At 58.9% G+C, this 23574-nt stretch overlaps 1 protein-coding gene across 5 annotated transcripts; it reads left to right on the top strand.

Moving 5' to 3' along the window:
• Window positions 1–1291: 1291 nt before the first annotated feature.
• On the top strand, window positions 1292–16850 carry Mthfsd (methenyltetrahydrofolate synthetase domain containing). Of its 5 annotated transcripts, none has more exons than XM_027933135.3 (8): window positions 1292–1315; window positions 3150–3253; window positions 4572–4685; window positions 7324–7437; window positions 9603–9693; window positions 12081–12193; window positions 12424–12549; window positions 15106–16850. In XM_027933135.3, the coding sequence occupies exons 1-8, from the start codon at window positions 1300–1302 to the stop codon at window positions 15592–15594; spliced, it is 1167 nt and encodes a 388-aa protein (XP_027788936.3). In that variant the 5' UTR covers window positions 1292–1299; the 3' UTR covers window positions 15595–16850. The 5 variants fall into 5 exon arrangements, with proteins under 5 accessions (XP_027788936.3, XP_027788935.3, XP_027788934.3 ...); XM_027933134.3 differs by lacking the exon at window positions 4572–4685 and adding an exon at window positions 4429–4542; XM_027933133.3 differs by lacking the exon at window positions 1292–1315 and adding an exon at window positions 1337–1531.
• Window positions 16851–23574: the final 6724 nt, after the last annotated feature.

Genomic DNA, 23574 nt, shown 5'->3' with positions numbered 1-23574 from the left:
TTTTATAGCCTTTTAGTTTGTCTGTTCCAGCAGTTTTAGGTCCACAGCAAAATCGAGCAGAAGGTGGAGATTCCCCCCGCGTCCCTGGCCACCCCGCCTTCCCTGGTATGGATAGCATATCCGTGGGTGCTTTTGTTACAACCAGCGAACTCACAGTGGCCCATCGTCACCTTGGTCCACAGTTTAAGAAAGTTCATTCTTGGGGTAGTGGGATTTTTTCCACCTGCAAAAAATGGGGGTGGAGTGGGAAACAGCATTTCTGAGATGGAAAGCACACGAGCAAAGCCCGAAAGGGAGGCAGGCAGAGCAGGACTGGAGCCACGGGAGGCAGGTGCTGGGATGAGGTGAGCAGGGCCACCTCTGCCCGGTGACACGAAGCTCACGCTGAGCCCGTGCAGGGAGCGGAAGCCAGACTCAAAGCCAGAAAACAGGCAGGTGGGGTCCAGGTAGGCGGAAGGCAGGAAAGAAAAGCAGGAGACTGGGAGGCAGGAGTGCTACTGTCGTGAGGTGACCATCTTTGGCTGGGTGGTGGCAGCAAGAACAGGAGATGTCATGGGGACACCTTAGGCATCCTTGCCAAGTCACCCCCTCCCTGAAGTGCCAGGTTGCTGGCTGCTCACTGGGGTCCTGGACAGGAGAATCCTCACAAAGAGCAGCCAGTGGAAAGGAGAGCTGGGGGGTCTCAGAAAGCCACAAGCTCTGGAGCTCAGAGTGCCTGAGGGGAGGGGCTTGGCTGTCACGGGGCCTCGTCTTTTGTCACCCACCAGCTAGCTGTGGAGCTCCATGAGGGCGCTGCTTGCCGTGCTCCCCCAGGACCAAGCAGCCACCCTTCCTCTTGCCCACTAAAGTGAAGGAACCAGTTCCACATGTTTCACAAAAGAGGGGGCTGAAGCTCAGAGGGTGGCCTGGACACTCAGGGTCACCCAGCTCAGGGGCGATGGCCAGGCTCCACACAGCTGGCCACTGTGGCTACTCATTACCTTCTGGCCGGGTTGTAAAGGCTCAAGACTATCCGGAAGGGCCTGTGACAGCTAAGTTCTAAGCGAGCCTCCACGTGGCCATTTACAGCAGCTTCATCCACAACCGCCCACCGGGGGGTAACGGGGCTCCTCCCAGGGGAGGGGGTCACTGTGGCCACGCGGCGGTGGAACTGGCCCTACGCATAGGCGAGCCGACGGCCACCAAGAGCCCGCGCAGCTCCAGCGCACGACGCTAAGTGCGAGCAGCCCGTGGGGAGGCGACCGCGGTGACAGGCGGAGGCGCCGCGGTGACGTCACGTCGCGCAGAAACTGCGTCGCCATGGAGCCCGGGGCGGGTGAGGGGCGCTCGGGGAGACTGGGGGCCAGCGGGACGGCGGCGGGGACCGGGTGGACCCCGCGGGCTCGGCCGCGCGTCCCACGAGGACCTGGCGAGATGACGGGGACGCGAGGCGGCGGCGGGGCGGTCGGAGACCCCTGGGCCCGAGTCGCCCGCGGAGCCGCTGGCCAGGAGGACGCCGTCCGCGGGCAGCCGGGGCCGAGTGCACGGGCCGGTGCGCGCGCGTCCTGCTCGCGGGGCGCCGCGTGGGTCCCCAGGCCGCGCGCGGCGCGCCCCCGCCGGGCTCCTGTCGCCTGCGGACTGCGCCGTGGGCGGCGGGGGATGTGGCGCGTGGCGGTGGCGGTGGCGGTGGCGCCCTCCGGGGAGGATGCCGCGACCAGGACCCAGCGGGGGCGGTTGAGACCCAGGCTGACCTGGGGAGCAAACAGGCGCGCGCAGAGCAGGGTTCAGGCACTGCGCACCCCGTGTGCTGCCCTTACCACCCTCCCGCTTCCCGCGGGTTCATAGGGCAAGGCCTGCCCCTTTATTTCTCATTTCCCCTCCCCCTGCCAGTTAGCCTTTTGCTTGGTGTCACTGATGTGTCTGCGTCATTGTCTCTCCAGGGCAGGGGCCCGATTTTGACATTTCTTGTGCCCCATAGAGCGTCCGTCTCAGGTTGGGGAGATTCTAGGTCTTTGCCTGTGATAACCAAGTAATAACCATGCCCATGTAATTGTCTGTGAAAGGCAAACAGGGGGGGGTCCTCTGGGTTCCTGAGGGGGGGCATCTGTCTGGGGCTGAGCACTCAGGATGGCTTCCTGGCAGAGGTGACACCTAAGGAGACTTAAGGGAGAGAGACATGGGCGGGCGTGTCATGGCCAGCAACCGTGTTCAGCCACCTTTGGGGTTGAAGTGAGGCTGGGCGGGCATGAGGCTGAGTGGTCAGAAGGGCCTTCGCCTACAGCAGCTCCCACAGCACACCTGGATGGAGGCTCAGCAGAGGAGGGGAGCATTCAGCCTGCTCCGAGGCACAGCTGCTGCTGGAGCTGGGCCTGGGGGAGTAAGAGCTTGGGGGACAGAGCACAGAACTTCCCAGCAGCAGCTGGCGTGTGCAAAGATTCCAGCCACGAGGAACAAGCCAAGTGCTGGGCTCTGCCAGCAAGGCTCAGTCGGGTCTTCGGAGTGTGCCACGCAGGCTGACAGTGGCCAGGCCCCAGCCCTCTCTCTAGAGATGCGTGCCCCCTGAGCTCACTGGAGTCTGTTGGAATGGGCTCCAGGAGGCTCCAGGGCCTGGCTGTGAGGACACTCGTGTGCACACTGTGCCCAGGAGGTTCAGTCTGGGCCTCATGCTTAGAGTCCGCACACACAGTTTTGGATGGTGATGTAAATAGGGAGGTCACAGAAGGTCGAAAAGCAGATCCCCCCTCAGTGGCGTCTGCCTGGGTCAATGTCGGCCTCTCCCTGAGGTAGGGTGCTTTGGACAAAAAAGCACGCGTGTTTCCCACACACCTATTCAGACTAATCTGCAAGGACATTTTTTAAGTTAAAAACAATGACAGCTCTATGTATCATTTGTCACCATTGACAGAAAGACAGTGGAGGCTTTGGTAGCAGCACCTCCTTGTGTGCAGGCCGAGCTAGCAGGAGGGGTTCACAGGAAGAAGTGTCATGCTCATGGCCCCCCGGGGCGGGACTGGTACCTGAATCTTGTCTGGTGTGGTCATGAGCTCCATATAGCGTCCTTCTCGGGGTTGGGGAGGTGTCAGGGTGGCCAGGTGCAACTCGACCTGGGGCCATGTGTGCCATGGAATCCTTTTATTTCATCAACGAGTCACAGGTCTTTGTTGCCGTAGGTGGCTCCAAACAGGACATTCGTGAACGAATTTGGGACTACATGGAGTCAGAAAACGTAGCTGACTTTCCCCGGCCTGTTCATCACAGGATCCCCAACTTTAAGGTACGGAGGCATTTCTGCAGTGTGGAAGGAGAGGCTGCTTCTGCGTGCTAACACCAGCCCTGCAGCTCCCTCTGCCTCCTGGTGGATCTGAACTTGGGCACTGTGAGCAGACGGGTGACACCAGACTGGCTGGCCGCCACTCTTGTGTGTAGAGACCCTGCTGCTCACGTTACCACCTTTGTGTGCTGCGGGGTCTGGCTGTGGCTTTCTGGTGGTGGCTCCCAGGACGGTGGCTGTGGAAGCCTTTATCCCAGCTGGCGGCTCTAGCCCTGTGTTGTGAACACCCCAGAGCAAGGCCCAGGCACAGCGCCCTGGGCAAACAGATGCCTCGGATGCCGCTGTGAAAACAGGAACCCGAGGTGTCTGCTCATAACAGAGTGCACAGAAGACAGGGCTCGGGGGGGAGCCTTTGCTGTGTGTTTTCCAAAAAAAAACCCAAGGCAGTCCTTTCTGAAAAGGTACCGGTGGCCCTGTCAGGCCTGGAGGGGCCAGCGTCCCTGGCCAGCACCCTCGACTGGGCTGCTGTCCCACGCTGGGCAGCTAGCCCACCCTGGTCCTTGGTTGAGCTGGCTCCACGCTGCCCTGTCTCCCTGAGAAACTCTCCTCTGTGTGGTTCTTGACACGGAGCCTCGTTTCAGTGCTTGGTAGTGCAGGAGAAGCAGCTCGAAGTGGCGGGGAGGGGGCAGAATCATTCAGAGATCTTTCAAGTGGATCACCTGGGAGGGGGGCTTCCGCTTCCACCATTCCATGATTCAGGTGGAGGTGACCCCTGAATCTGTGAGAACCCGTCAAACTCTCCACTTGGGGAATGTGTGTTTTATTTCAGTGAAGACCAAGTTCCTAGTTTAGTCCACTGACCCTGCCCTCTTTCCCAGATGTTCCCCCCGTGATCCTTAGCGTCTGTCTTAAAGTTGGCTCACCCTCCAGGGCACACCTCTAGATCCTGGTGACTCAGAAGTCTGAGGTGGGAAGATTCCGAGTTCAAGGCCAATCCCAGCAATTTAGTGAGATCCTGGGTCAAAAGGTTAAAGCTGGAGCTCATTGGTGGAGCGCCCCCGGGCTCACCCCACAGCACCAAAAGGAAAAAGGGAAGCTGACCCTGCCGTCTAGGTGGGGGCTGACCAAGCCCCTCGGGATCCCTGTCCTCTTGGTAACGCGGGATTGCATTTAAACAGGGCGCCTCTCGTGCCGCGGAGCACTTCCCGCGTTTGCAGGTGTTCAGAACAGCCAGGACCATCAAAGTGAATCCCGACGCTCCCCAGAAGAATGCGCGCTTCCTGGTCCTGGATGTAAGTGCTGCTCTCTGTCCGCCTAATAGGGGTCTCACCGGGCTTGCCAGAACCTCAAAGACCTAGAAGTTTTTGCCAGGACGCAGGAAGTGAAAGTGGACCCTGACAAACCTCTAGAAGGCGTTCGGCTGCTGGCACTGCAGGTAACCTGCTTCCCCAGACGCCACCTGGCCCCGAGGGCCCTCTCTCCGGCGGCTGGCAAGTGACGATGCCTGTGACTCCCAGTGCAGAGGGCTCTCGGAGCGGGTTTCTCCAGCACAGTCCAGAAGCGCCTCACTGGTCAGCCGGTGTCAGCCAGCCCTGGACCGTCCAAGCTCAGAGACAGAGGGTGCCAAATGAGAGCCCTGGGCCTTTGTGGTGCAGGTGCGCCTCAGCAGGACAGGCTCACCTGTGGCCATTTCTTTTTGCTGCTTTTGTAATGTTGTCATTGTTTGAAACGTGACAGCTCGTTTTTAAGAAATTTCATGAATGCGTTCCAGGATGCAGCGTGCAGTACTCTTTCTCAAGTGCACGGGCCCCTTGCAAAGGGTTGATTTAAATTAATTTATTATAACCTGACTTAAATGCATAAATATAGAACTTGGTATAAATTTGATACTTATAACTCTTAAGCTGCTATAAAACCCAAATAAGTACGTAAATGAACCCCAGGTGAAGCTGTAGGGCAGTGACGTCCAAGGACCCTGTTCATTTTAACGTTTGGCTGAAACGAGTTGTTGCTGGTGATTGACCCTGGGGCTCCCGCTGCTGCCGGGTCTCTGGAAGTCTGCCTTGGGCTGCGGCACGTCGTGGGGTGGCTCAGTTCTCCCTTCTCTCCTCAAGTCCAGTGACTCCAGGGCCCTTCCCCGCCAGGTGGTAAAGTGAAGACCAGAGGTGGTTTGGCCAGGAGAAGGAGGGCGATGTGGGGGTGCTGCTCTGGTTTTTTAAATTAGCCCTAGGAGGAGAGGGTCTTGTTGCTTGTGGTTCAGCTGCAGACAGGCCCCCGCCCCGAGGACTTTCCAGAGGCAGAGCTGTGGCCAGCAGTGCTTTCCCACCGTGAGTCCCTCTTGGGAACTGGAAGTCACACCTGCCAAGCCTGAGGGGCAGCCTGGGTGGTGGTGCTGCGAGGCCCCGTTCCCCGCACGCCTTCTCTGTGGCGCTCCCTTCAGTTATCCAGCAGATCTCTGGGAGCCGTTTCCCTGCCCATATGACAACGGAGGGCCCCAGACACGGAGGGGGAAGTGTCGAGTCGTGGCAGAGCCAAGTCTGACCCCGGAGCCGGCCCTCCTGTGTGAGGTGCAGGGCGTTCTGTCAGCCTCAGAGCACAGAGGCCAGTGTCTTGGCCTGTGGGGTCAGACTTAGCCCAGTCCAGGAGAGGAGTGCTGCTGGGTGCCATGGTGGACTCCTGAGCTGTCGAGCCTCCGCTGGGCACTGGGAAGTGGTGGCAAAAAAGACACACACACACACACAGTCCCTGGGCCCCACCAGAGTGGCTCAGTCCCCCTTCCTGATCAGGACTCTGGGTAGGAGTGCTTCCTGCAGGCAGCTGGGGACCACTGGCGAGGGCAGCCTCTGCCTCCCCTGGCTGCCCATGAGTGTCGCCTGGGGGCTGCTGGCCTTGCCAGTGCTGGTGCAGGCCCAGGAGCCGGCTGCAGACCTCGGTAACTCTCAGAGCTCGTCAGGTGATGCTGCTGCACAGCCGGGGCGGAGCCCGAGGAGCTTGGGGCTGTACCGCTCCTGGGAAGGAGGGAATGTCCAGGACACGCGTGGCGCCCCAGACCTGGACCCTGCCATGCAGAGAAGCAGCCTACGGCAATGACAGCAGCGTGTGCTGAGTGCCTGCTCGTGGCTGAGCATCTTTCTTTAAGCCACACTGATTTCATAAGTCTTAGTGGTCTTGGGTTGGTCTGCTGAAAAACCAGAATGCACTATTGACATGAGAGCCTTTTACAAATGCTGTTGTCTGCTTCATGGGCTGCCCTCACATAATCTGCAGAGACTGGCCAGTGGTTTCCAAGCTCTCAGGTGTACTAGAAGCATCCAGAAGCCTCTTAAAGCCCAAATAGCTGCCCTGCCCCCCCCCACATACCCAGAGCATCTGATTCATTTGTAACAGGTGCCAGGAGCTGCTGACCCCTGCTGCTGCCCAGGCCCCCTGAGAACCCCTGTTCTAGGCCACACCGTAAGAGATTGAGAATTAGGTAGAAGAAAGCGGGTGTCACACACGGTCATATAAAATCTTGATCTTGGATGTGGCTTGTTGAACAAGGCAGATAAAAACATTTGATGGAATACCATTGATTTTGCTATGCTGAATCCATTGCAGATTAGCGCATCGTAACTGCATAGTGCAGAGGACAGAGGTACAGGGAAATTGACTGGAATCTTTATGAGAACATATATATTTTTTCTATTTCTTAGTTGTAAACGGACCCGATACCTTTGTTTTTATTTATTCATTTTTTCATGTGGTGCTGAGACTCAAACCCAGTGCCTCACACATGCTAGGCAATGTGCTTCCACTGAGCCCAGCCCCAGCCCCCCAACAGATCTCCATTTAGATTTTCAAGTGGCAGGTACAGTAGAGAGCAGGTCTGTGGAAGGTACACGGCAAGTGGCTGAAGGACAATGACCAGCACACACCATGTAATTGGGCTTGCAAACAAGTGAGTTCCTTGGCACACACCAAAATATGCAAATACTAGTCATCGTCTTCCCTTCCTGACTCGGTGCAAACATGTAAGAAAGTCCCATATAAAAAATTAATTTTGTAATTTATTGATTATCTTTTTTCCTCAAAAGAGCAAAAAAACCTTGCTGGTTCCAACGCCCCGGCTGAGAACAGGATTGTTTAATAGGATCACACCTCCTCCTGGAGCCAACAAAGAGATGTTGAGAAAATGTGCCACCTCCCAGGTGAGTGCTCCAAATGGTCGTGCACCGGGGAAGATCTGAAGACACTGTGAGTTGCCAAATGGACAGAAGGTAGAGTAGTCCACGGTTCTGCCGCCAAGGAAGCCAAGTGGATGAACTATGAAGAAATGGGTTCTGTTTCTGTAATTCAGTTTCTGTTTTGCACCAAGTTGGCGGTTCATAAATTATTGTTTAAAAAGGTGAAGGTGAAGCCAGTTCCCCGGGCTCTGGCGCCCTCTAGCGCTGGCTGAGGTGTCCCTTGGGTATCTTATTTTGGTCTGTTCATCTATCCCTACCAGAACTGCGGAGGTAGGATGGATTTCCAGGATATGCTAATTGGAAATTGCCTCACCAGTTCAGAATAATGACGTACAGTTTTATGCATTAGATTTTCTTGAATGCCTCATCTAGTGAAACCAAAGTGTGTAAACATTATAGTGAAGTACAGCATGATAAAATTCGTTTTGCATTTTATAGTTAAATAAACTTTGGTGGTTTTTTTAAAGAATCCTAAAGTAAATACCAGGTAATCAGATTCCTAATCTGAGAATAACAAATGAGGTAATTCAAGATTCTCTTTTTTTTAAGGGATTTGCCCCTTAAGTCTAACGTATAAGATTATTTATTGATATTCCAAAAATAGAATCTGCTGTGGCTTATGAAAATAAACACAATAAGGTAAATATAGATACACACACACACATACATGTGGGTAAATAGCAGATAAGATTCAGCCATGGTTCTGATCAGTGTCCCTGCTTGTGAGCCCTACCATCCCTGGAGCTGGGGGACCTGCCCCTGGCCTCAGGGAAGGGCACGCCGGCTTTCCTGCTGTCCCACAGTGACCTGGGGCTGGGGCCTAGCCCCACACTGAAGGCCTGCCAGGTGCTGTTCCTCGTGGGCATGTGAGGATCAGTCCCTAGACGTCCTGGTGGACAGGTGTGAGTGTTACCGCTGTTGACCGGTGACGAGTTCTTGCTTCCCCAATGTAGAAGAATAACACCAAAGAAGCACGGTCAGAGTAGAAATTAGAAGTTTATTAAAGGACAGCAGAAAAGACTTCTCCCGGAGGAAGAAGGGGACCCAAGAGGTGGAATCCGTGGAAGGGATGTTGTCTCCCCTTTTTATAGTTTTGGTGATGGAATGTAGGTTGGAAGGCCCGAGGGGTGGGACACAGGTGGGCCAAAGAAGTAATCTGGTCAGGAAGGACTTCTGAGTCAGCACCTTTTGCTGGGGGCTGTTCATTAACATTTCTTTGAGGTGGACTTTGGCCTAGGGCCTTTTCAGGACTTCATTAACATTCCATGAGTTGTCCTGCGTTTCCCCGGAATCATTGCCAGCATGGCCTCCATTTTAGATTTCACTCGGCATTAGACCCGATTTATCTAACTACACTGACTACCTAACTTTAAATCTGGCTTCATGAGCACCGTGACTATGTGGCTTCACCTGTAGGCCTCCATTTCTTTTTTTTTTTTAAAGAGAGAGAGAGAGAGAGAGGGAATTTTTTAATATTTATTTTTTAGTTTTCGGCGGACACAACATCTTTGCTTGTATGTGGTGCTGAGGATCGAACCCGGGCCGCACGCATGCCAGGCGAGCGCGCTACCGCTTGAGCCACATCCCCAGCCCAGGCCTCCATTTCTTAGGAGAAGTGGATGTACTCGGAGTGCGTTTGGGTTGAAGTAGTATTGGGAAGTGAGTGCGCTTTTCGTAAAGATAACAGCTTCCCGCACTGTACGTTGAATGAGTGAGTCGGACAGTGATGTGCTGGACACTCAGCCTCCGTTGTCTCGAGTTGTCCCAGCACTGGTCCGTGAGGCCAGTGTGGTGGCCCTGCCTTGCAGGTGAGAAACCCGAGGCTCAGGGTGCACTGAGAGTCCACGGCTGTGCGGGGTCTGGCCAGGGTCTGGCTCAGTCCCTGTGGCTCCCCTGAGCTCCCCAGTGTGCTTTTCTGCCTTAGAGGAATCAGTGTCTGCGACTGCCACTAGTTCCCCCGGCACCTTCCTGGGAAAGAGTGGGAATCCCGCCTGCCCTGGTCTGGCGCTCCCGGAACACCCTGCCTTGCCGCGGGTATGCAGCCAGCCAGGAGGTTGGCCAACCTGCTCCTGGGTGGTGACGGGAAGTGAGGACCCACGGCCCACCTGCAGCTCAGCTGTCCTTCACAGGGGGTGAGGGACTTCAGTGTGCCCGTCGGCTTGGATTCCAGAGTCCTTGTGGATCTAGTTGTCGTGGGATCTGTTGCTGTGTCTGAAAAAGGTAAGATTGGAACCAGCAAGTCTGGTGGGCGCTGTTCCGGCAAGGCCGCTGCGGGTGCCGTGTGCCCGCCTTGATGGGTGCCCTGCTTCCTGGGTGGGCACCTCTTCTGAGCCACCTCATTTGTCATTCTTGGGGAAGAATCGACCCGCTCCTCCCTCGTGGTCCCGGCCGGGCTTTACAGAACTGTCTCGGGCAGCTCCCTTCTGGTGCGCTCAGGTTCTCAGGTCAGCAGACGTGGGCTGAGCTCGTTTGCGTAGCTGGGTAGCCAGCCTGGGGCACCGGTTCCCAGCCTCATGTGCCCCAGGGGCCTGCAGCCTCCCAAGCAGCTCCAGGTGTCCTGTGGCCAGTGTGGCCGGTGACACAGACTGCTGCTGTCCACGTGACGGGGCAGGTCCACACGCCCTCGCAGTCTCCACCCGTGCTGTGCCCTCTTTCCCAGCCCCCAGCTGAGCTGGCACAGGGTGCACCGGGCCTGCCTTGCTGAGCTGTCAGGCTGAGCTCACCTGCACACGCGACTTCCCGTGCGCCTGCCGCGTCAGGCAGCCCTGTGTGCTGGAGGTCTCCGCCGTGGCCCTCTGTGAGTGGCATGCAGACGTGGGGGTGGAAGCATGTTGGTGCCAACAGGAGTGGGGGTGGGGAGGGGCCCTCCAGCGCTGCGTGGGGCACCAACTCCCCAGGGGCCTCGGGGCTGGCTCTTGCTCTCCAGTGCTATGGAGGCAGGAGGGGCAGGAGATGCTCCCAAGGGAAGGGGCGGTGGGTGCAGGGACGTGGCCCTTTGGCAAGGAGGGCTGGCTCATCCGAGGCCTTGAGGCCAGGCGAGGGACTTGGGCCAGGCTCAGCGGCGCTCTCTGTAGAAGGCCGTCAGGAGCCTCCTGTTCAGACGTGTGAAGGAGAGAAGGCGATTCTCAGCTGCCCCCACTCAGCCTCCAGTTTAAAGAGTGAACTAGCCATGCGCAGGTGTGGGGCACTGAACAGCCCAGAAAGCCCCACCTGGAACGCTCCCTGTCCCCTCCAGGGCCACTAGCAGTGTCCCCAGTGCAGGCACACATGTGCACCAGCATTGTGTACCGCACCTGGAATGTTCCCCGGCCCCTCTAGGGCCACTGGCAGCGTTGCCGTCAGCGTGTGCGCAGCGTTGTGACCTCAGGTTGAACTCTGCACACGTCCTCCTCCCACTCTCACAGAGGCAGCTGGGGACCACTGTGACAGTGCGCCACCAAGGCCGATGTGTTTCCAGGGCCCTTGCCTCAGAGCCGCTGCAGAGCCCCTTATGTCACGGGGCTGGGGACAGAGTGGAGCATGGGCCTGTCTGGTGGCACAGGTGTGCCTCGGGGCAGTCTGTGGGCAGTGCCCAAGAGGGGCATTGCAGGACTCAGCTGGTGGGTGTTGCAGAAGACCCCTGGAGGTCGCTCACGGGCCCCAGTGCCTCCTTGACAGTCCGGCACTTGCAGCCCCTCAGCCTCTGGTCTGCTGTGATTTCATGGTTAAAACAGTGACCTGAGCACTTCTCTCCTGTTTCCATGTCACCTGCCTTCTTTCTTTTTGGTACTGAGATTTAACCCAGGGAAACAACCACATCCCCAGCTCTGTTTTTTGTCTTGAGACTAAAAACAGTTGCTTAGGGCCTTGCTAAATTGCTGAGGCTGGCTTTGAACTTGCCATCCTCCTGCCTCAGCCTCCTGATGGCTGAGATCACACTCAGCTTCTTGTTCTGTGAACTGTCTGATCTTTGCTGCTTTCCCCTTGAGTCCTCTCGTTTCTGTGCGCGGCTGAAGGTTCTGATTGTAAGCAGCAGGTCTGACCTTGGGGAAGTAGCAGCAGTGACGTGTCCTCCCAGGGCGCGGGGACGATGCTGGCCAAGGCCCAGGCCTCGGAACTCTTGGAGCTTCTGACCAGTGGGAAGTGCAGGTCCACACTGGGGCCCCAGGCCATTAACCTTCACTGTCCCCTGGCTGGTTGGCGGGGCCACACCCTCGCCTCTCCTTGGGCTCCTTTGTGCCACCATTTGCACTGGCCCTGCCCAGGCTGCGGCTCCTGTGTCCCAGGAGGCACGTCCCCTTCAGCTGCGCCCCCCTGGCACCTTTCATCTCTCCTCTGGGTACATGGGTCAGAATGTCTGGCTGCCTGCTCTCAGTCTCTGAGAACGTTCTCGTTTCCAGTGTGAGGCTCCCCGACGGGGCTCTGCAGGCCTCCGCTGTTCCCTTTCCAGGGTTTAATAGGCCCCTTGTCCACGGTGCGTTTTCAGAGGGCTGCTTGTGCGTCGCTCTGGAGGTGGCTGCGGAGGCTGGCGCACTGGGCTCAAGCTTCTCCCGCCGCAGTGCCCTGAAGGAACCTGCCCCTCAGTGGCACCCAGGCCCATGCAGGTGCTAACGCCTGCCCTCTTTTAGGCTGGAGGATTGGGAAGGGAGAAGGTTACGCTGACCTTGAATACGCCATGATGGTGTCGATGGGAGCCGTCCACGAGGGGACGCCAGTGGTCACCATCGTCCATGACTGCCAGGTGCTTCCTTCCGGCTGGTCTCGAGGGCTGCTCACTGCCAGCTGCCCTGAGCAGGCGGGTGGGGGGTGTGAGGGTGGTGGGGTGGGGCTGGACCGCAGGTGGTGCAGAGGCTGACCTCACCCCAGGTGGGCAGGGCGCTTTTTCAGCCAGCCTCGCATTTCCTGCCAAGGGACATGAGCACGGCTGCGCAGTCTTGCCCGTCAGCTCCTTTCCCCATTGCTGTTGACCAGGTAGTGGACATCCCTGAGGCGCTCCTCGAGGACCATGACCTCACTGTGGACTACATCCTCACTCCAACCAGGGTCATCTCCACGGGCTGCAAGCGCCCAAAGCCGGCAGGAATCACGTGGTCCAAGGTGGGTCCTGGCGGCAGCTTGGGGGAGCAGGAGCTCCTGTGGCCATCCACTGTGGGTGCTCTGGTGTGGGGTTCATCACAGTCACTGTGCAGTTTTCAAACACTTGAGCTCCTGTGTCCCATCTCCAGGCTGGGCTAAGACTCTGCTTCCAAACTCGGGTTACGAGAGGCATCGAGGTTCAAGGTCTAGCACTGTAGCGGGCACCGGTGACTAGAGGCGGCTCCCACCAGTTGCTTTTCCCTGTCTGAGCTGTCTCCTCCCGTCCCAGCTACAGCACAGCCGGTCCCTCCCCCCCAAGTCCCGACTGCCCTGCAGACAGGACCTGGATCTGTCCTCCAGGACCTGGGTCTCAGGCAGAGGCGCTGGCGTGGAAGGCAGGGCCAGGCTCCCTGAGGTGTCGCCTCTGTGACTTCCACGCAGCCCAGGTCACCTCGGCAGCTCCCGAGGCTGAGTCTGGTGGCAGCCAGCACTCCTGAGAAAACACGGAGTCTTGCTCCTGGGAGGAAACGCTCGTGGGAGGCAGCCAGCAAGCACCACTGTCTGGTCTACCCAGCCTAGTCACCCAGCAAGGGAGGGTCCTGTCCCCAGGCCCGGAGAGAACATCTGCCTCCAAGGGCAGACCACACGGGATGCTGGCACTGGCTTCGGCCTGGTGGCCTTGCCCGGCAGCTGGGTCTCCTGCCTGGTGGTGTGGCTTCTTCAGAGTGGATGGGAACAGTGTGCCCGACCTGGAACGGGGTGGGCAGGCCCTCCAAGGACACCAGGAGTGCCCGGGAGAGGTGCTCACACCTTCCTGAACGTCAGCATGTCCCTTGAGTCTTCCTGGAGAGCTTGAACTCACCTTGGGATCCGGGCCCATGCTTCCTTGGAAGTGGAGGCCATGCCCATAGGTGGCAGTGAGGCCACGCTCCTTGGAACCAGGAGCCAGAGCCTGGGAAGGTTGCTGCGAGGCCACCTTGTGGTCATCAGGAGGATTGATCAGCTGCAGCCACGCTAGCAAGATTCTGGGGGCCTCTCTAGGAAGTGGGGAGTCTCCATGGTGACATTCTACAGGTCTTAAGAGAAATGCGAAGGGAGCCACAAGAGAGCTCACACGTGGACACGTCCCACGTCCTGGGGACTGCTTGGGATCAGGGAGAGGCGGTGGGCCACGATCCAGGTGTGGCCCAGCTTGTCTGCGTCTTGGTTCATTCATGTCAGCCGCAGGCGACTAGAAGGAGCACGTCACCCGCAGTAGCCAGTCCTCGCCATTCAGAAGCCAGTCAGAGGGTGCCTGCCAGGGAGGCAGGACAGGGCTCGGGCACAGAGGGTTGTGACCCAAGGAAGGCCTTCCACCAGAAGGGGAAGATGGTTTTGCACCTGGTGCTGGAGACGGTGGGGAAATGGAGGAGGACGGCGGCTCGGGGAGGAGGCCCTGGACTCTCTAAGCCATTTGGGCGTAAGCCCTGCTCTCACATGTTGGTTCTGCCTGGGGCCCGGCTCCTCTTGGAGTTTGGACGACCCTGGAACTGATGCTCAGAACCGGGGAGTGGCTCTTGGGAGAGCCAGGCCCTGGCGGGGAAGGTCCGTCGTGCGGTCCTGGGCTCTGAGCGCGGTGCGATGGCGGTGCTACTGCAGCCCTTTGGTTTGTGGCACAACATGACCAAGTAGCGTTGGTGCGGGCCTGCAGCCGACGTTCACGCTGTGGGAGCCGCCGTACCTGCCGGTCCACCAGCAGACGCACCTTGCGGAGGGGACTTGTCGAGGCCTGGCTGGCACGGTGGCCCCTGGCCTGCCTACTGCTCACCCCCCAGTAGCACCTCATACAGCTGTCCCCTGACAGCCACCGGGCTTCACGGTGGAGCTGCGTCCAGCCAGTTCAGTCCGTTCAGTTGGGACCGGCTGTGCTAACAGGCCCAGCGGCCAGGCCCGCTCCCAGCCACCTCTTCCACGGCCTGTGGGGCAGCTCAGGGGCCTCCCGGGTGGACGGTACTGATCTAGACGGAGCCCTCACACAGACGCCCCAGAGGCGACTGGACTTCGTGTGACTTCACTTCACAGCCTGGTGACCCACGGCTGGTGGCTGGCAGCAGAGGTGGTATCCAGTCTCTGCGTTTTCTGGCCCCTGGATGTGTTCCTTCAGTAGCGAGAGGACCCCTGTGGCCCTTGCAGGACCTTGTCCCACCCACAGCTCACTGGGGCAGAAACCCACTGTTCTGGAGCTAGTCAAGGGCAGTGCCAGTGACCAGTGACCCTAATGCCCGTGACCCTCGGTGCCTCTCTGGAAAGAGCCCAGGCTTCCTTTTTGGCCTCCTGAGCTGGTTTCTGCAGCCACCATGGTACGTGGGGGACAGTCCAGAGCAGCGTCACCGGTCTAGAGCTCCCCGGGGCTGAGGGTGGGGACCAGAGCTGCAGGCGGTGTCTGTTAGAAAGAGGGGCTCTCCTCCCCGAGAGCCTCGCAGCACGCACACCCCACCTGTGCAGCAGGCGGGTGGTCAGTTCCTCACGGGAATGTCTGGCAGGTGCCCTGCGGTGACCCCGGACCCTTGATTTGCCGGAACTGCTTGACTCTTTCAGATCAGCCCTGAGATGCTTGGGAAAATCCCGGTACTCAGAAGCCTCCGCGACCGAGAGAAGCGGGCGGGGAAGGACGTCGCTCTTCAGGCTGAGCACCAGCCCTTCCTGGGATCCGCCAGCCAGCACCCAGCGCTGCCAGGCACGGTCAGGAGGCCCCACGATGCACCCCGGCCAGGGGCAGATTCCCTGGAAGCAGCCTGTGGCCCCCGTGAGGGGGAGGATGCGCCGACTGCCACCGTGTGTGTGGGGAACCTCCCCCACGATGCCCGCGTGAGGGACCTGAAGAGAGCCCTCCGTGAGCTCCGGGTGGCGCCCCTGCAACTCTCCTGGCGGGGGCCACAGCACAGGGCGCTCCTCCACTACCGGGACCTGGCTGCAGCCCAGCAGGCCGCCTCCTGCTTGCAGGGCCTGCACCTGGGTGACAGTGCCCTGACTGTGGCCCTGGCCAGACCGCACAACAAGTCACCTGGGGGCTGCCCAGGCAGCTAGAGCCACCCTGGGGAGGTGTGTGACGTCCTGCCGTGCTGCTGCTGCGGCACTTGAGACTGTAGCCCAGGGGATGTGGGGGCGCCTCTGAGGCTCCTGTGCTGCCCCAGTGTCCCCGAGAGGGTGTGTGCATGTCCTTAGGCCCCCAGAGGGGGACCTCGCTCACACCTTGAAACAAGAAGCTCTGGGACCTGGGTCCCGGTTTTCCTGCTGCGGTGCCCGTTAAGATGGCAGCTCCCTGTCTTGCCTGCTCCCTGCCTGCGCCAGAGCTGAGGCCGCCCCTGGGATGGGAGACGTGGCTGCACAGGTGGCCATCAGAGCTGACGGGCCCGGCCCTGACGCCACCACCTCAGCTCCTGTGCCCAGCTGTGCCCCACACCAGCGCCACCCTCATGCTGCACAGTGAGACCAGTCAGTGAGTCCAGGTGAGCCCGTCCCTGGGGCTGTCTGTCCACGGCCACCAAAGTGATCCCCACCTAACCTGTCAACGCGCAGAGGATCTGAAACTCCTTTAATTCTTAGAAGTTAAAATTGTCATAAAATAAAAGACTGATTGATTGGCAGGAGGTCAGTCAGCTGGAAGGTCAGGCTGTAGGCTCTCCCCGAAGCTTCCTTCTGAAGTCGTCTGGGAGGGCACTGCCTGTCCTCTGTGGCCCACAGCCGAGTCCCCCACTAACTGTAGAATTTATTTTTTTAATGCAATAACAACAAAAACAAGTAAGTGCCTGGAACCTGCCTGTCAGGTGGCTCAGGGCTTATTCGAATAAAGCGACACTTCCAGAAGGAGTGACAGAGCTGGGCAGACACCTCTGGGTTCTAGATGACAGCTTCTCCCTGGAATGGCCCCCCAAGTGGCAGGCAAGATCCCAGCAGGGGTCTCAGGGCACCAGGACGCTGGCAAGCTGGGGAGTAAATGCTCAGGAGTGACCCCAACAAGCAGAGCTGGGGCTGGGCCAGGCCTCGGCACCCCCACTCTCCTGCAGGGTGCTTGACGGACCGGTGGGTTCAGCTCTGCCATTTGTTGGAAAGGATGGGTGTGTAGGAGTCCCTCTGGGAGCAGCCAACCCAGACGTAAGGGCGACGCAGCTCTGAAAACAGCTGTGTAAAGTGCTCAGAAAATACCAAGAAAAGGAAGGTCACCCCTTAATTCAGAACCACTGTAATTCCATGTGTTCTGTTCAAACATCTGCTCCCATACGCAGGCTTCTTTATTGTTACCCCAGTCGTTCTTGGAACAATGGCAGGAGAGATACCCCTCATGACCTGTGTCTTTACTTCTAAGTTTCTGGAGTGCTGAAGGCAAATACCTGCCACTCTGCTAGTACACGCAGCGAGTGTCTCCATCACGGAGCCTGGCTGCAGGTTGGCGGAGAGCGTGGGCGCGAGCGCTGTTGGCCAGGCCCAACATGCACCGCTCCCTGCGGGCGGAGGGGCGCTCCTTGTGCCTCCCTGTCCCCCGGCCAGCCTGGCTGAGCTGCACTGTTGCTAGGCCAGCTCGCTGTCTGCCTCTGCCCCCTTCTCACCGCTAGGCTGCGTGGGGTTGGGAGCACCTCACGGGCAGGGCGGGGGACCCGTCAGCGTTGTCTGGGTAGCACTGGCGAAGTGCAGATCCAAATGTGACTCTCAGAAGGAAGCCCCATGTCAGCAGACTTGCAGATCTTACTGGCAGCCCCAAGCATCCTGGCAGGCCCTGGAGAAGTCCTGCCTGTCCTCTGTGGCCCCATCTCCCAGGTCTTTTGGTGCCATTGGCTCCCTAGTTCCCAATTAGTGGCCCCACACACTCCCTGCAAGTGAGACAGGCTGGGACAGTGGCAGTGGCAATACTGCCCAGGAAAGCCCACCACAGGACATGTGTTGGAAGGAGGGTAGACGGGGTGCCAGACAAGAACATTGAAAGGGGTGGGAGGGTGGAGCACCGTCCTCTGCAGCACAGCTGACCCTGCCCCCGCCCCCAGCACAGTGCTGAGGACCAGGCCCGTGGATCTTACTTGTTGTGTAATGCGAAGTTTTCCGTCTTTGCCAGATATGTCCCCTTTGCCCCCTTCTGGAGCATTCCCACCTGCCTGCTCCCCAGTCCTGGGAAGTGCCTGTGCACTGGGGACTCTGCTTCCAGAATCCCCACTCTCCCTCTCTGCTGGCTGAGCTCACCTGCCTTCTCTGGATTCAGGCAACCAGTGTTCCAAATAGAACAGATGTCCCCGCCTGAAGACCACTGATTTGGGGGCAGGGGTGTCCGTGGCTACCTCTCTTCAAAGTGAATCTTGCACCATATATAAAGGCAGGAAGGAAGGGGCGTGGGCAGCCTTCGCCACTGCCCCCCGGCCACCTGCGGGCTGAGCTCCATGTCTCTGCACAAAGGACCAAGGAGGATGCCAACCTCTTCCTCTGGTCATAGTAGCTCCAACTCGCTGCGCTGCTCTCAGTGAGGGGAAGTCGTGAAACTCCTCCCCAGAGCTCTGGGCAGTCCTGAAGAGCCACCCTCAACCTGCTTGTCACGCCGTGCCCGCTTGCACGAGCAGACCCAAGACACGGGCAGCTCTACTCCTGGAGTCCAGCCCCACGCGGCGAGGAAGCCCAGAGCGCCCTGCAGAGGCCCAGGGCAAGGCACTGAGGGCCAGCCCCAGGCAAGGGGGCACCCCCATGGAAGGGATGCAGGCTCTCGGGAGCCCCCTTGCTGGGCCAGGCAGAGCAGAGATGGACTGTTCCCACGACCCCTCAGAGGGCAGCCCGGAGTGAGTGTGGCCTGGCGCCGTGTTAAGCACTCTGCTCCTCAGGACTGCTCCTGCCCTGAGTAGTCGGCGCAGCATTTCTTCTAAAGGAAGTGATGCTCGTGTGTAAATTATCAAGCACATACATAAAACTGTATTCTGAGTAAATATAGAGACATGAGTCATAGGTGGGCAAATGCATGCGCAGTCCTCACGGCCACTTTTGAGAGACACCCTGTTCCACGGATGAGGAGGCCGAGATACGGGAGGAGGAATTGACTGGTCCACAGTCCCTTAGTGAGTAGGGAGCAGGGTCAAGATTTCCATTGCACCAGATCTCTGAGGAAGTTAGAAGTGCCCATGTGCTTTCCTTTATAGTGGATTGTCCCCAACTTGCCACCTACAGTCAGAAGAGGCAAAGCCATGTGGGCTGGGCAAATTGATTCAGACCCCGTCTGCTCTGCAGGTGTTTGTGGGGCATCTGGGGCAGCAGGGCTGCCCGCTCTGCACGGGGTCTGCCCTGCAGCCTTTAGTCACCACCCCTGCTGCCAGCCCAAAGGACGATGGCTGGGCCAGCCTTGCTCCGTGTGCTTGATGAAGTAGCTGGTGTTGGTGGCCCGAGCCAATCAAGGGGCTGGCACAGGGTTTTGCCCACTTCTGCCTGCTCCCTGCTGGAGCTGAGGCTCAGAGAATTGGGAGCTCCTCACAGCCCCTCCTGCCTCCGATCTGGTCCCTTGCCAATCTTAGTGGTCACCTGAGGCTTTTGCTGGGGACTGTCTGGGCAATCTTTCAAACAAGCAGAGACTTTTAAATTGGCAACCACACTCCTGTCCCTCCCGTGGGGCAGAACTTCTTCCTGTGAATGGAAGCCTTTATTCTTGATGTCCATTAATCATGAGGGTTAGAATAGGAGCTGACATGTGACCATGTGATGTGGACATTTTGCACTTTGGAGGTTTGGAGGCAATAAACCAGGCCCTAGGTGCTGAGTTGTGAGCAAACTAGACGCCTTCCAGCTCAGGGGGGGCAGCCCACTCTGCCCTTGCAGCGAGCCGGGAAGCTGGCTCTGTACCTTCCCATCTTCCAGGTAAGGAAGGCGTGGGTCCAAGAGCTTTTGTGACTTCTCAGGGTCCCACAGCAAAGCTGGCCAGACCCCTGGAGCCTCTCCCCATCAGGAGGGAGCAGGCTGTCCCCAGGGAAACCTGATTGCCCTCTCCTGACCACAGCCAGGGCCTCAGGGCTCCCTGGAAGCCGCCGCAGCTGGTCAGAACAGAGGCACCATTGAATACGCCAAGAACAGGGTGCTGGCCCCAAACATGGAGCCGCCTGCCATGCGCTCACCCTCTCTGCGCCTGTTTCCTCGCAGATGAACTCACTGGAGCCCCACAGCCCTTCCCAGCGTCCTGCTCATAGGGGAGAAGAGGGCAGGGTCAGCACTGGACTCTGCCCTTCACTGCCACATACACCGTCAACTCCTCCCGGGCTGCCAGGTCTCAGTGCACAGACAACTGTCTCCTGGGCCAACACAGCTGCCCGGGATGGAGGGGCGGGTCTCTTGCCTTTCTTGTCATCTCTCTGAAGCTTTCTTAAGGAGCCCTGCTGTTTGTACACTTAGGAAAGACTCCATTAGTTTGACCCCGTTCCAAACAAAGCCAAGTCCTCCTTTGAAAAGGTCAACGGCTCTGAAATGCCAAATGCAGCGTCATTTGTGCCTGCCACAGCCACTCACCTGTGGCATCTCCTTGGGGGATCATTTTTAGGTCCCAGCGTTGGTTGTGCGAAGGGGACAGCAGGTGGCGCTGCGTCTTCATGGAGAAATAGTACCACCCCCCCCACCCCCACCCCCGCCTTGGCAGATGGACAGACTCTGCCTTCCTCCTCTCCTTTCCAAGGGGTCTCCCCGCCCTGAGCTTCCACTCACCACCACCACCACTGGGGTGGGCTTTGCCTGGAGGAGCCCTGGGAAGTGCACTGGGACCTGCTGCCCTCCTGTCCCCAGGGCCCGGTCCTGTACCACCTTGCCCAGCCTCCCCTCACCGGCAGCTGCCCCCTTGCCCGGGTTTCCTCTCACAGTACCTGCTGGACAGAGGTGGCCCACTCCTCTGCTCCCACAGCTGTGCCTGCTGAGGGGTCACAGCAGAGAGCCAGGATCAGCAGAAAACACCGTGTGGGGATTTGAGGCTTGCTTTGAGGGACATTTCCAAAGACACAGCTGTTTTATCCTTTTCCAGGGACATTGGAAGACCTGGCCCACTTCCACAGTCAGGAAACATGTGCGATGCTATTAGCTCGATTAAGATGACCCACCCCGCAACATACTGTTCCCAGACCAGAGCCTGCTGGCCACCACAGCGCCAAGCTGCTGACATGAAGCACAGAGAGCAGCTGGTACCTGGCCCAGTGCTCTGTCCACTCTGGGCAGGCTTCCTCTGGTCTTTGTCCCCAGGCTGACAGCCAACGCCATGGGACAGGGAAGGGCGGAGCGGAGGTAACCAAACAAGGATCTGCAGGCACCAAGTTGGGCTGTCTCTGGGCCCTGACCAGGTTGCTGCCCCACCCAACACTAGGGACCCCCAGTGGGGCCTGGCCTCAGTGTTATCCTCTCTCAGAGCACGCATGTGACCCATGTCCAGGTGCTGGAAATGGCTGGAGGGCAGCAGATGGCCCTATGTATCCAAATGCTGGGGAGCACAAGGAACCCGTGTGCTCAGAAAGGGACAGGCGCACTCGCCCACTCAGTAGTGCCTGCTGCCCTGCAGTCACCCACGCTCTGCTTGCGCCCTTCCGCTCATCCAGCCAGCTGGGTGGCCATGGGCACTGTTCTGTCAGGATGTTCCCATTCCAAGGGAAGGCAGCACCGGAGGCAGCTCTCCCGCTGTCCTGGTCCATGCTGAGGACATACCTGCAAACATCCGTCATCACTCGTCCCTGCCCAACCCAGGCCTCAAGGGATGTAACTGCAGGGGCTGGAGCCCAGTGACAGCATGCACCCTAAGCCCCAAAGGAGGACAGTGGGGAGGGGAGGGCGGGGAAAAGAAGCCACCCTCCAGGGGCTGCCTGCAGGAGAGGTAGAGAAGGGAGGGACCTCCTCAAAGGCATGCCCAGAGCTCCGAGATGTCCATGCCCAGAAGACGGAAGCACTGGACAGGAGGAAGCAGCCTGTCACCCACCTGGCTTCCCTCCACCTTGCCCTTGGTTTGTGGGGTTCCTCCCCCCACTGGACTGAGGGGCCAGGGAGCAAAGGAAGCGCAGTGGGTGGGCATGGTGGAAACCAACCGCAATCACGGTCCAGCACCTGGGAGGGAGGCAAACGTCACCAGTCTGAGCAGGGACTGCTAACCAGGCTCCCACCCACCAGGAGGCCCTTCCCCACTCAGCCGACAGCCGGGCAGCTTCTTGAAGCCCCTGTCGCGCCTGCCCACTGCCACCGCCCCCGTGGTGGCGGGACCGTGGACCACATGTCAGCAGTCCTCCTCGTTCACTGGACAGGGGGCTGGAGTGAGATGGATGTCCGGGAGCCATGAGGCAGATGGTTAGGGACATGGGTTTGGGGGTCAGAAAATCCTAAGTCTGAATCCAAATTCTCCATCTTGCCTGTTCTGTGTCTGGAATGAGCCACCCTCTCCAAGCTGTTTCTGCTCCTTGAAGACGAGCCACAGGAAGACTCCTAAGGGGGCCGTGGGGAAGCGCTGAGCGGCACGCGTGCCAGGGCTGCGTGGTCAGTCTTGGCCATCACGCCTGCTTGCCTGGGCCCCGGGTTCTTTCCACCAACCATTGTTCCCCGCAGGCAGGAGAGGGCAGCAGAGGCCAGGCAGAGCAGGGCTGCATCCCCAGGACTCTCTCAGGGCCCAGAGAGTCACTGGGGAACAGAGATGTTTAAACTGTAGCACTCGCGGGGACCACCTAGCAAGCTGCAGAAGCCACAGATTTCTGGGCCCCAGCTCCAGAGGTCAAGCCAGTTTGGACAGACACCCGGGCACCTCTGATGTGGGCAGTTCCTGGGAATCAACACCAGAGGGGAGGCCACTGGGCAGGGCCCTCCTACCTTTCTTCGCCCTGTGGCCTGCATCCCAGGCCCCAGGCCTCCCAGGCTCCGTGAGCTTAGGAGATTCTGGCAGTGGGTCTACATGGTAGCCCCAGGCCCTACCAGTTGTTAAGAGCCTATCACTTGAGCATGTGTGCTGTCTTCCTTTTCCCTGGGGCGGGAAGAACAGTCCAGGCATACCAAGGAAGATGGGTGGTCAGCTGTCCCCAAAGGGGCCCTCCTAGAATATGGATTCTTGGACTTTTTGTGCCGCCCCCCCCCCAAAGGGCACACATCACCAGATCTCCAGAGTGTGAGGGGTCTGGTGGCAATTCCCATCTGGGTGCTAGGGAACTAGGTGTCCCTGGCTCTTTAAGAGCATGGTTTCTTTAACCATCACCCCCTAGGCCCACCAGGACAGAGACGGGTGACTAAGGCTCAGAGTTGGCTTGCTCAGGTCAGGTGGCAGCTGGGCAGGGATTCCAGCTGTCTCTCCACTATTCTCTCCCTCCCAGGGAAACTGCCCATCCTGCCACACCACTAACCCCGTCCTGCTCTAAATCCCCCAGCCCCACGCAGAAGAGAAAATAGTGGGCGCAACGCACCTGGGAGAGCCAGGCCCTCCAACACCCCTGGGGTGCCTTCCCCTGCTGGCCCTTGGGCTCCAGGAGGGGACCCTGGGCAGCAGCTCCAGGAGTGAAGCCCTGCCAGGCCCCCAGCTCCTCCCACCTGGGGCTGCAAGGAGCGGTCAGCAGGGTCAGTCTCTGGGGCTCAGCAGCGCCCAGGGCGTCCGCCTGGCGGAGAAGCCACTCGAGGGTGGGCAATCCCCTACCAGAAGCCGGATGGATGGCTCACAGCCTTCCCGTTCCCCTCCTCCAGCCCTTAGCGTGGGGGGTTAAGGGCACCTTGACTGCGGTGCTTAGGGCGAGCCCCTAAGCTGTACTTAGAGACTGTGGGTGGACTCTGCCTTGGATGCCCTGTTCGAGCGAGCCCATAGCCGCCGAGGTAGTTCGTCGATATAATTTTGCCCCAGGCGGGGCGCTTTCGTGTTTTAAGTTTGTAATTTGCACGTGAAAGGACCCTGGTGTGCCCATGACGGTGGGACCTTCACCCGAGGGCCCCTATGCGAGTCCAGGCCGATATGCGCCCGGAGCAAGGCACAGTCCAACCAAGTGCGGTCTCCGTCCATCAGAAGCGTGTGAAATCTCAGACGTGGGTGTGGAGGCTGTTTTGCCTGCGGGTCTGGCCCTT

Source organism: Marmota flaviventris, chromosome 18, assembly GCF_047511675.1.
Source record: "Marmota flaviventris isolate mMarFla1 chromosome 18, mMarFla1.hap1, whole genome shotgun sequence".
NCBI classification, from domain to species: Eukaryota; Metazoa; Chordata; class Mammalia; order Rodentia; family Sciuridae; genus Marmota; species Marmota flaviventris.
This window is presented reverse-complemented; position numbering and strand designations above follow the sequence as displayed.

Bases quoted from the DNA above. Each gene is read 5' to 3' on its own strand.
- Mthfsd (XM_027933133.3), top strand. From the start codon at position 1,414: ATGACGGGGACGCGAGGCGGCGGCGGGGCGGTCGGAGACCCCTGGGCC. The intron at 3,254-4,571 runs GTACGGAGGCAT...TCCGCCTAATAG, and splicing joins ACAGGATCCCCAACTTTAAG to GGGTCTCACCGGGCTTGCCA. The intron at 12,550-15,105 runs GTGGGTCCTGGC...TGACTCTTTCAG, and splicing joins CAGGAATCACGTGGTCCAAG to ATCAGCCCTGAGATGCTTGG.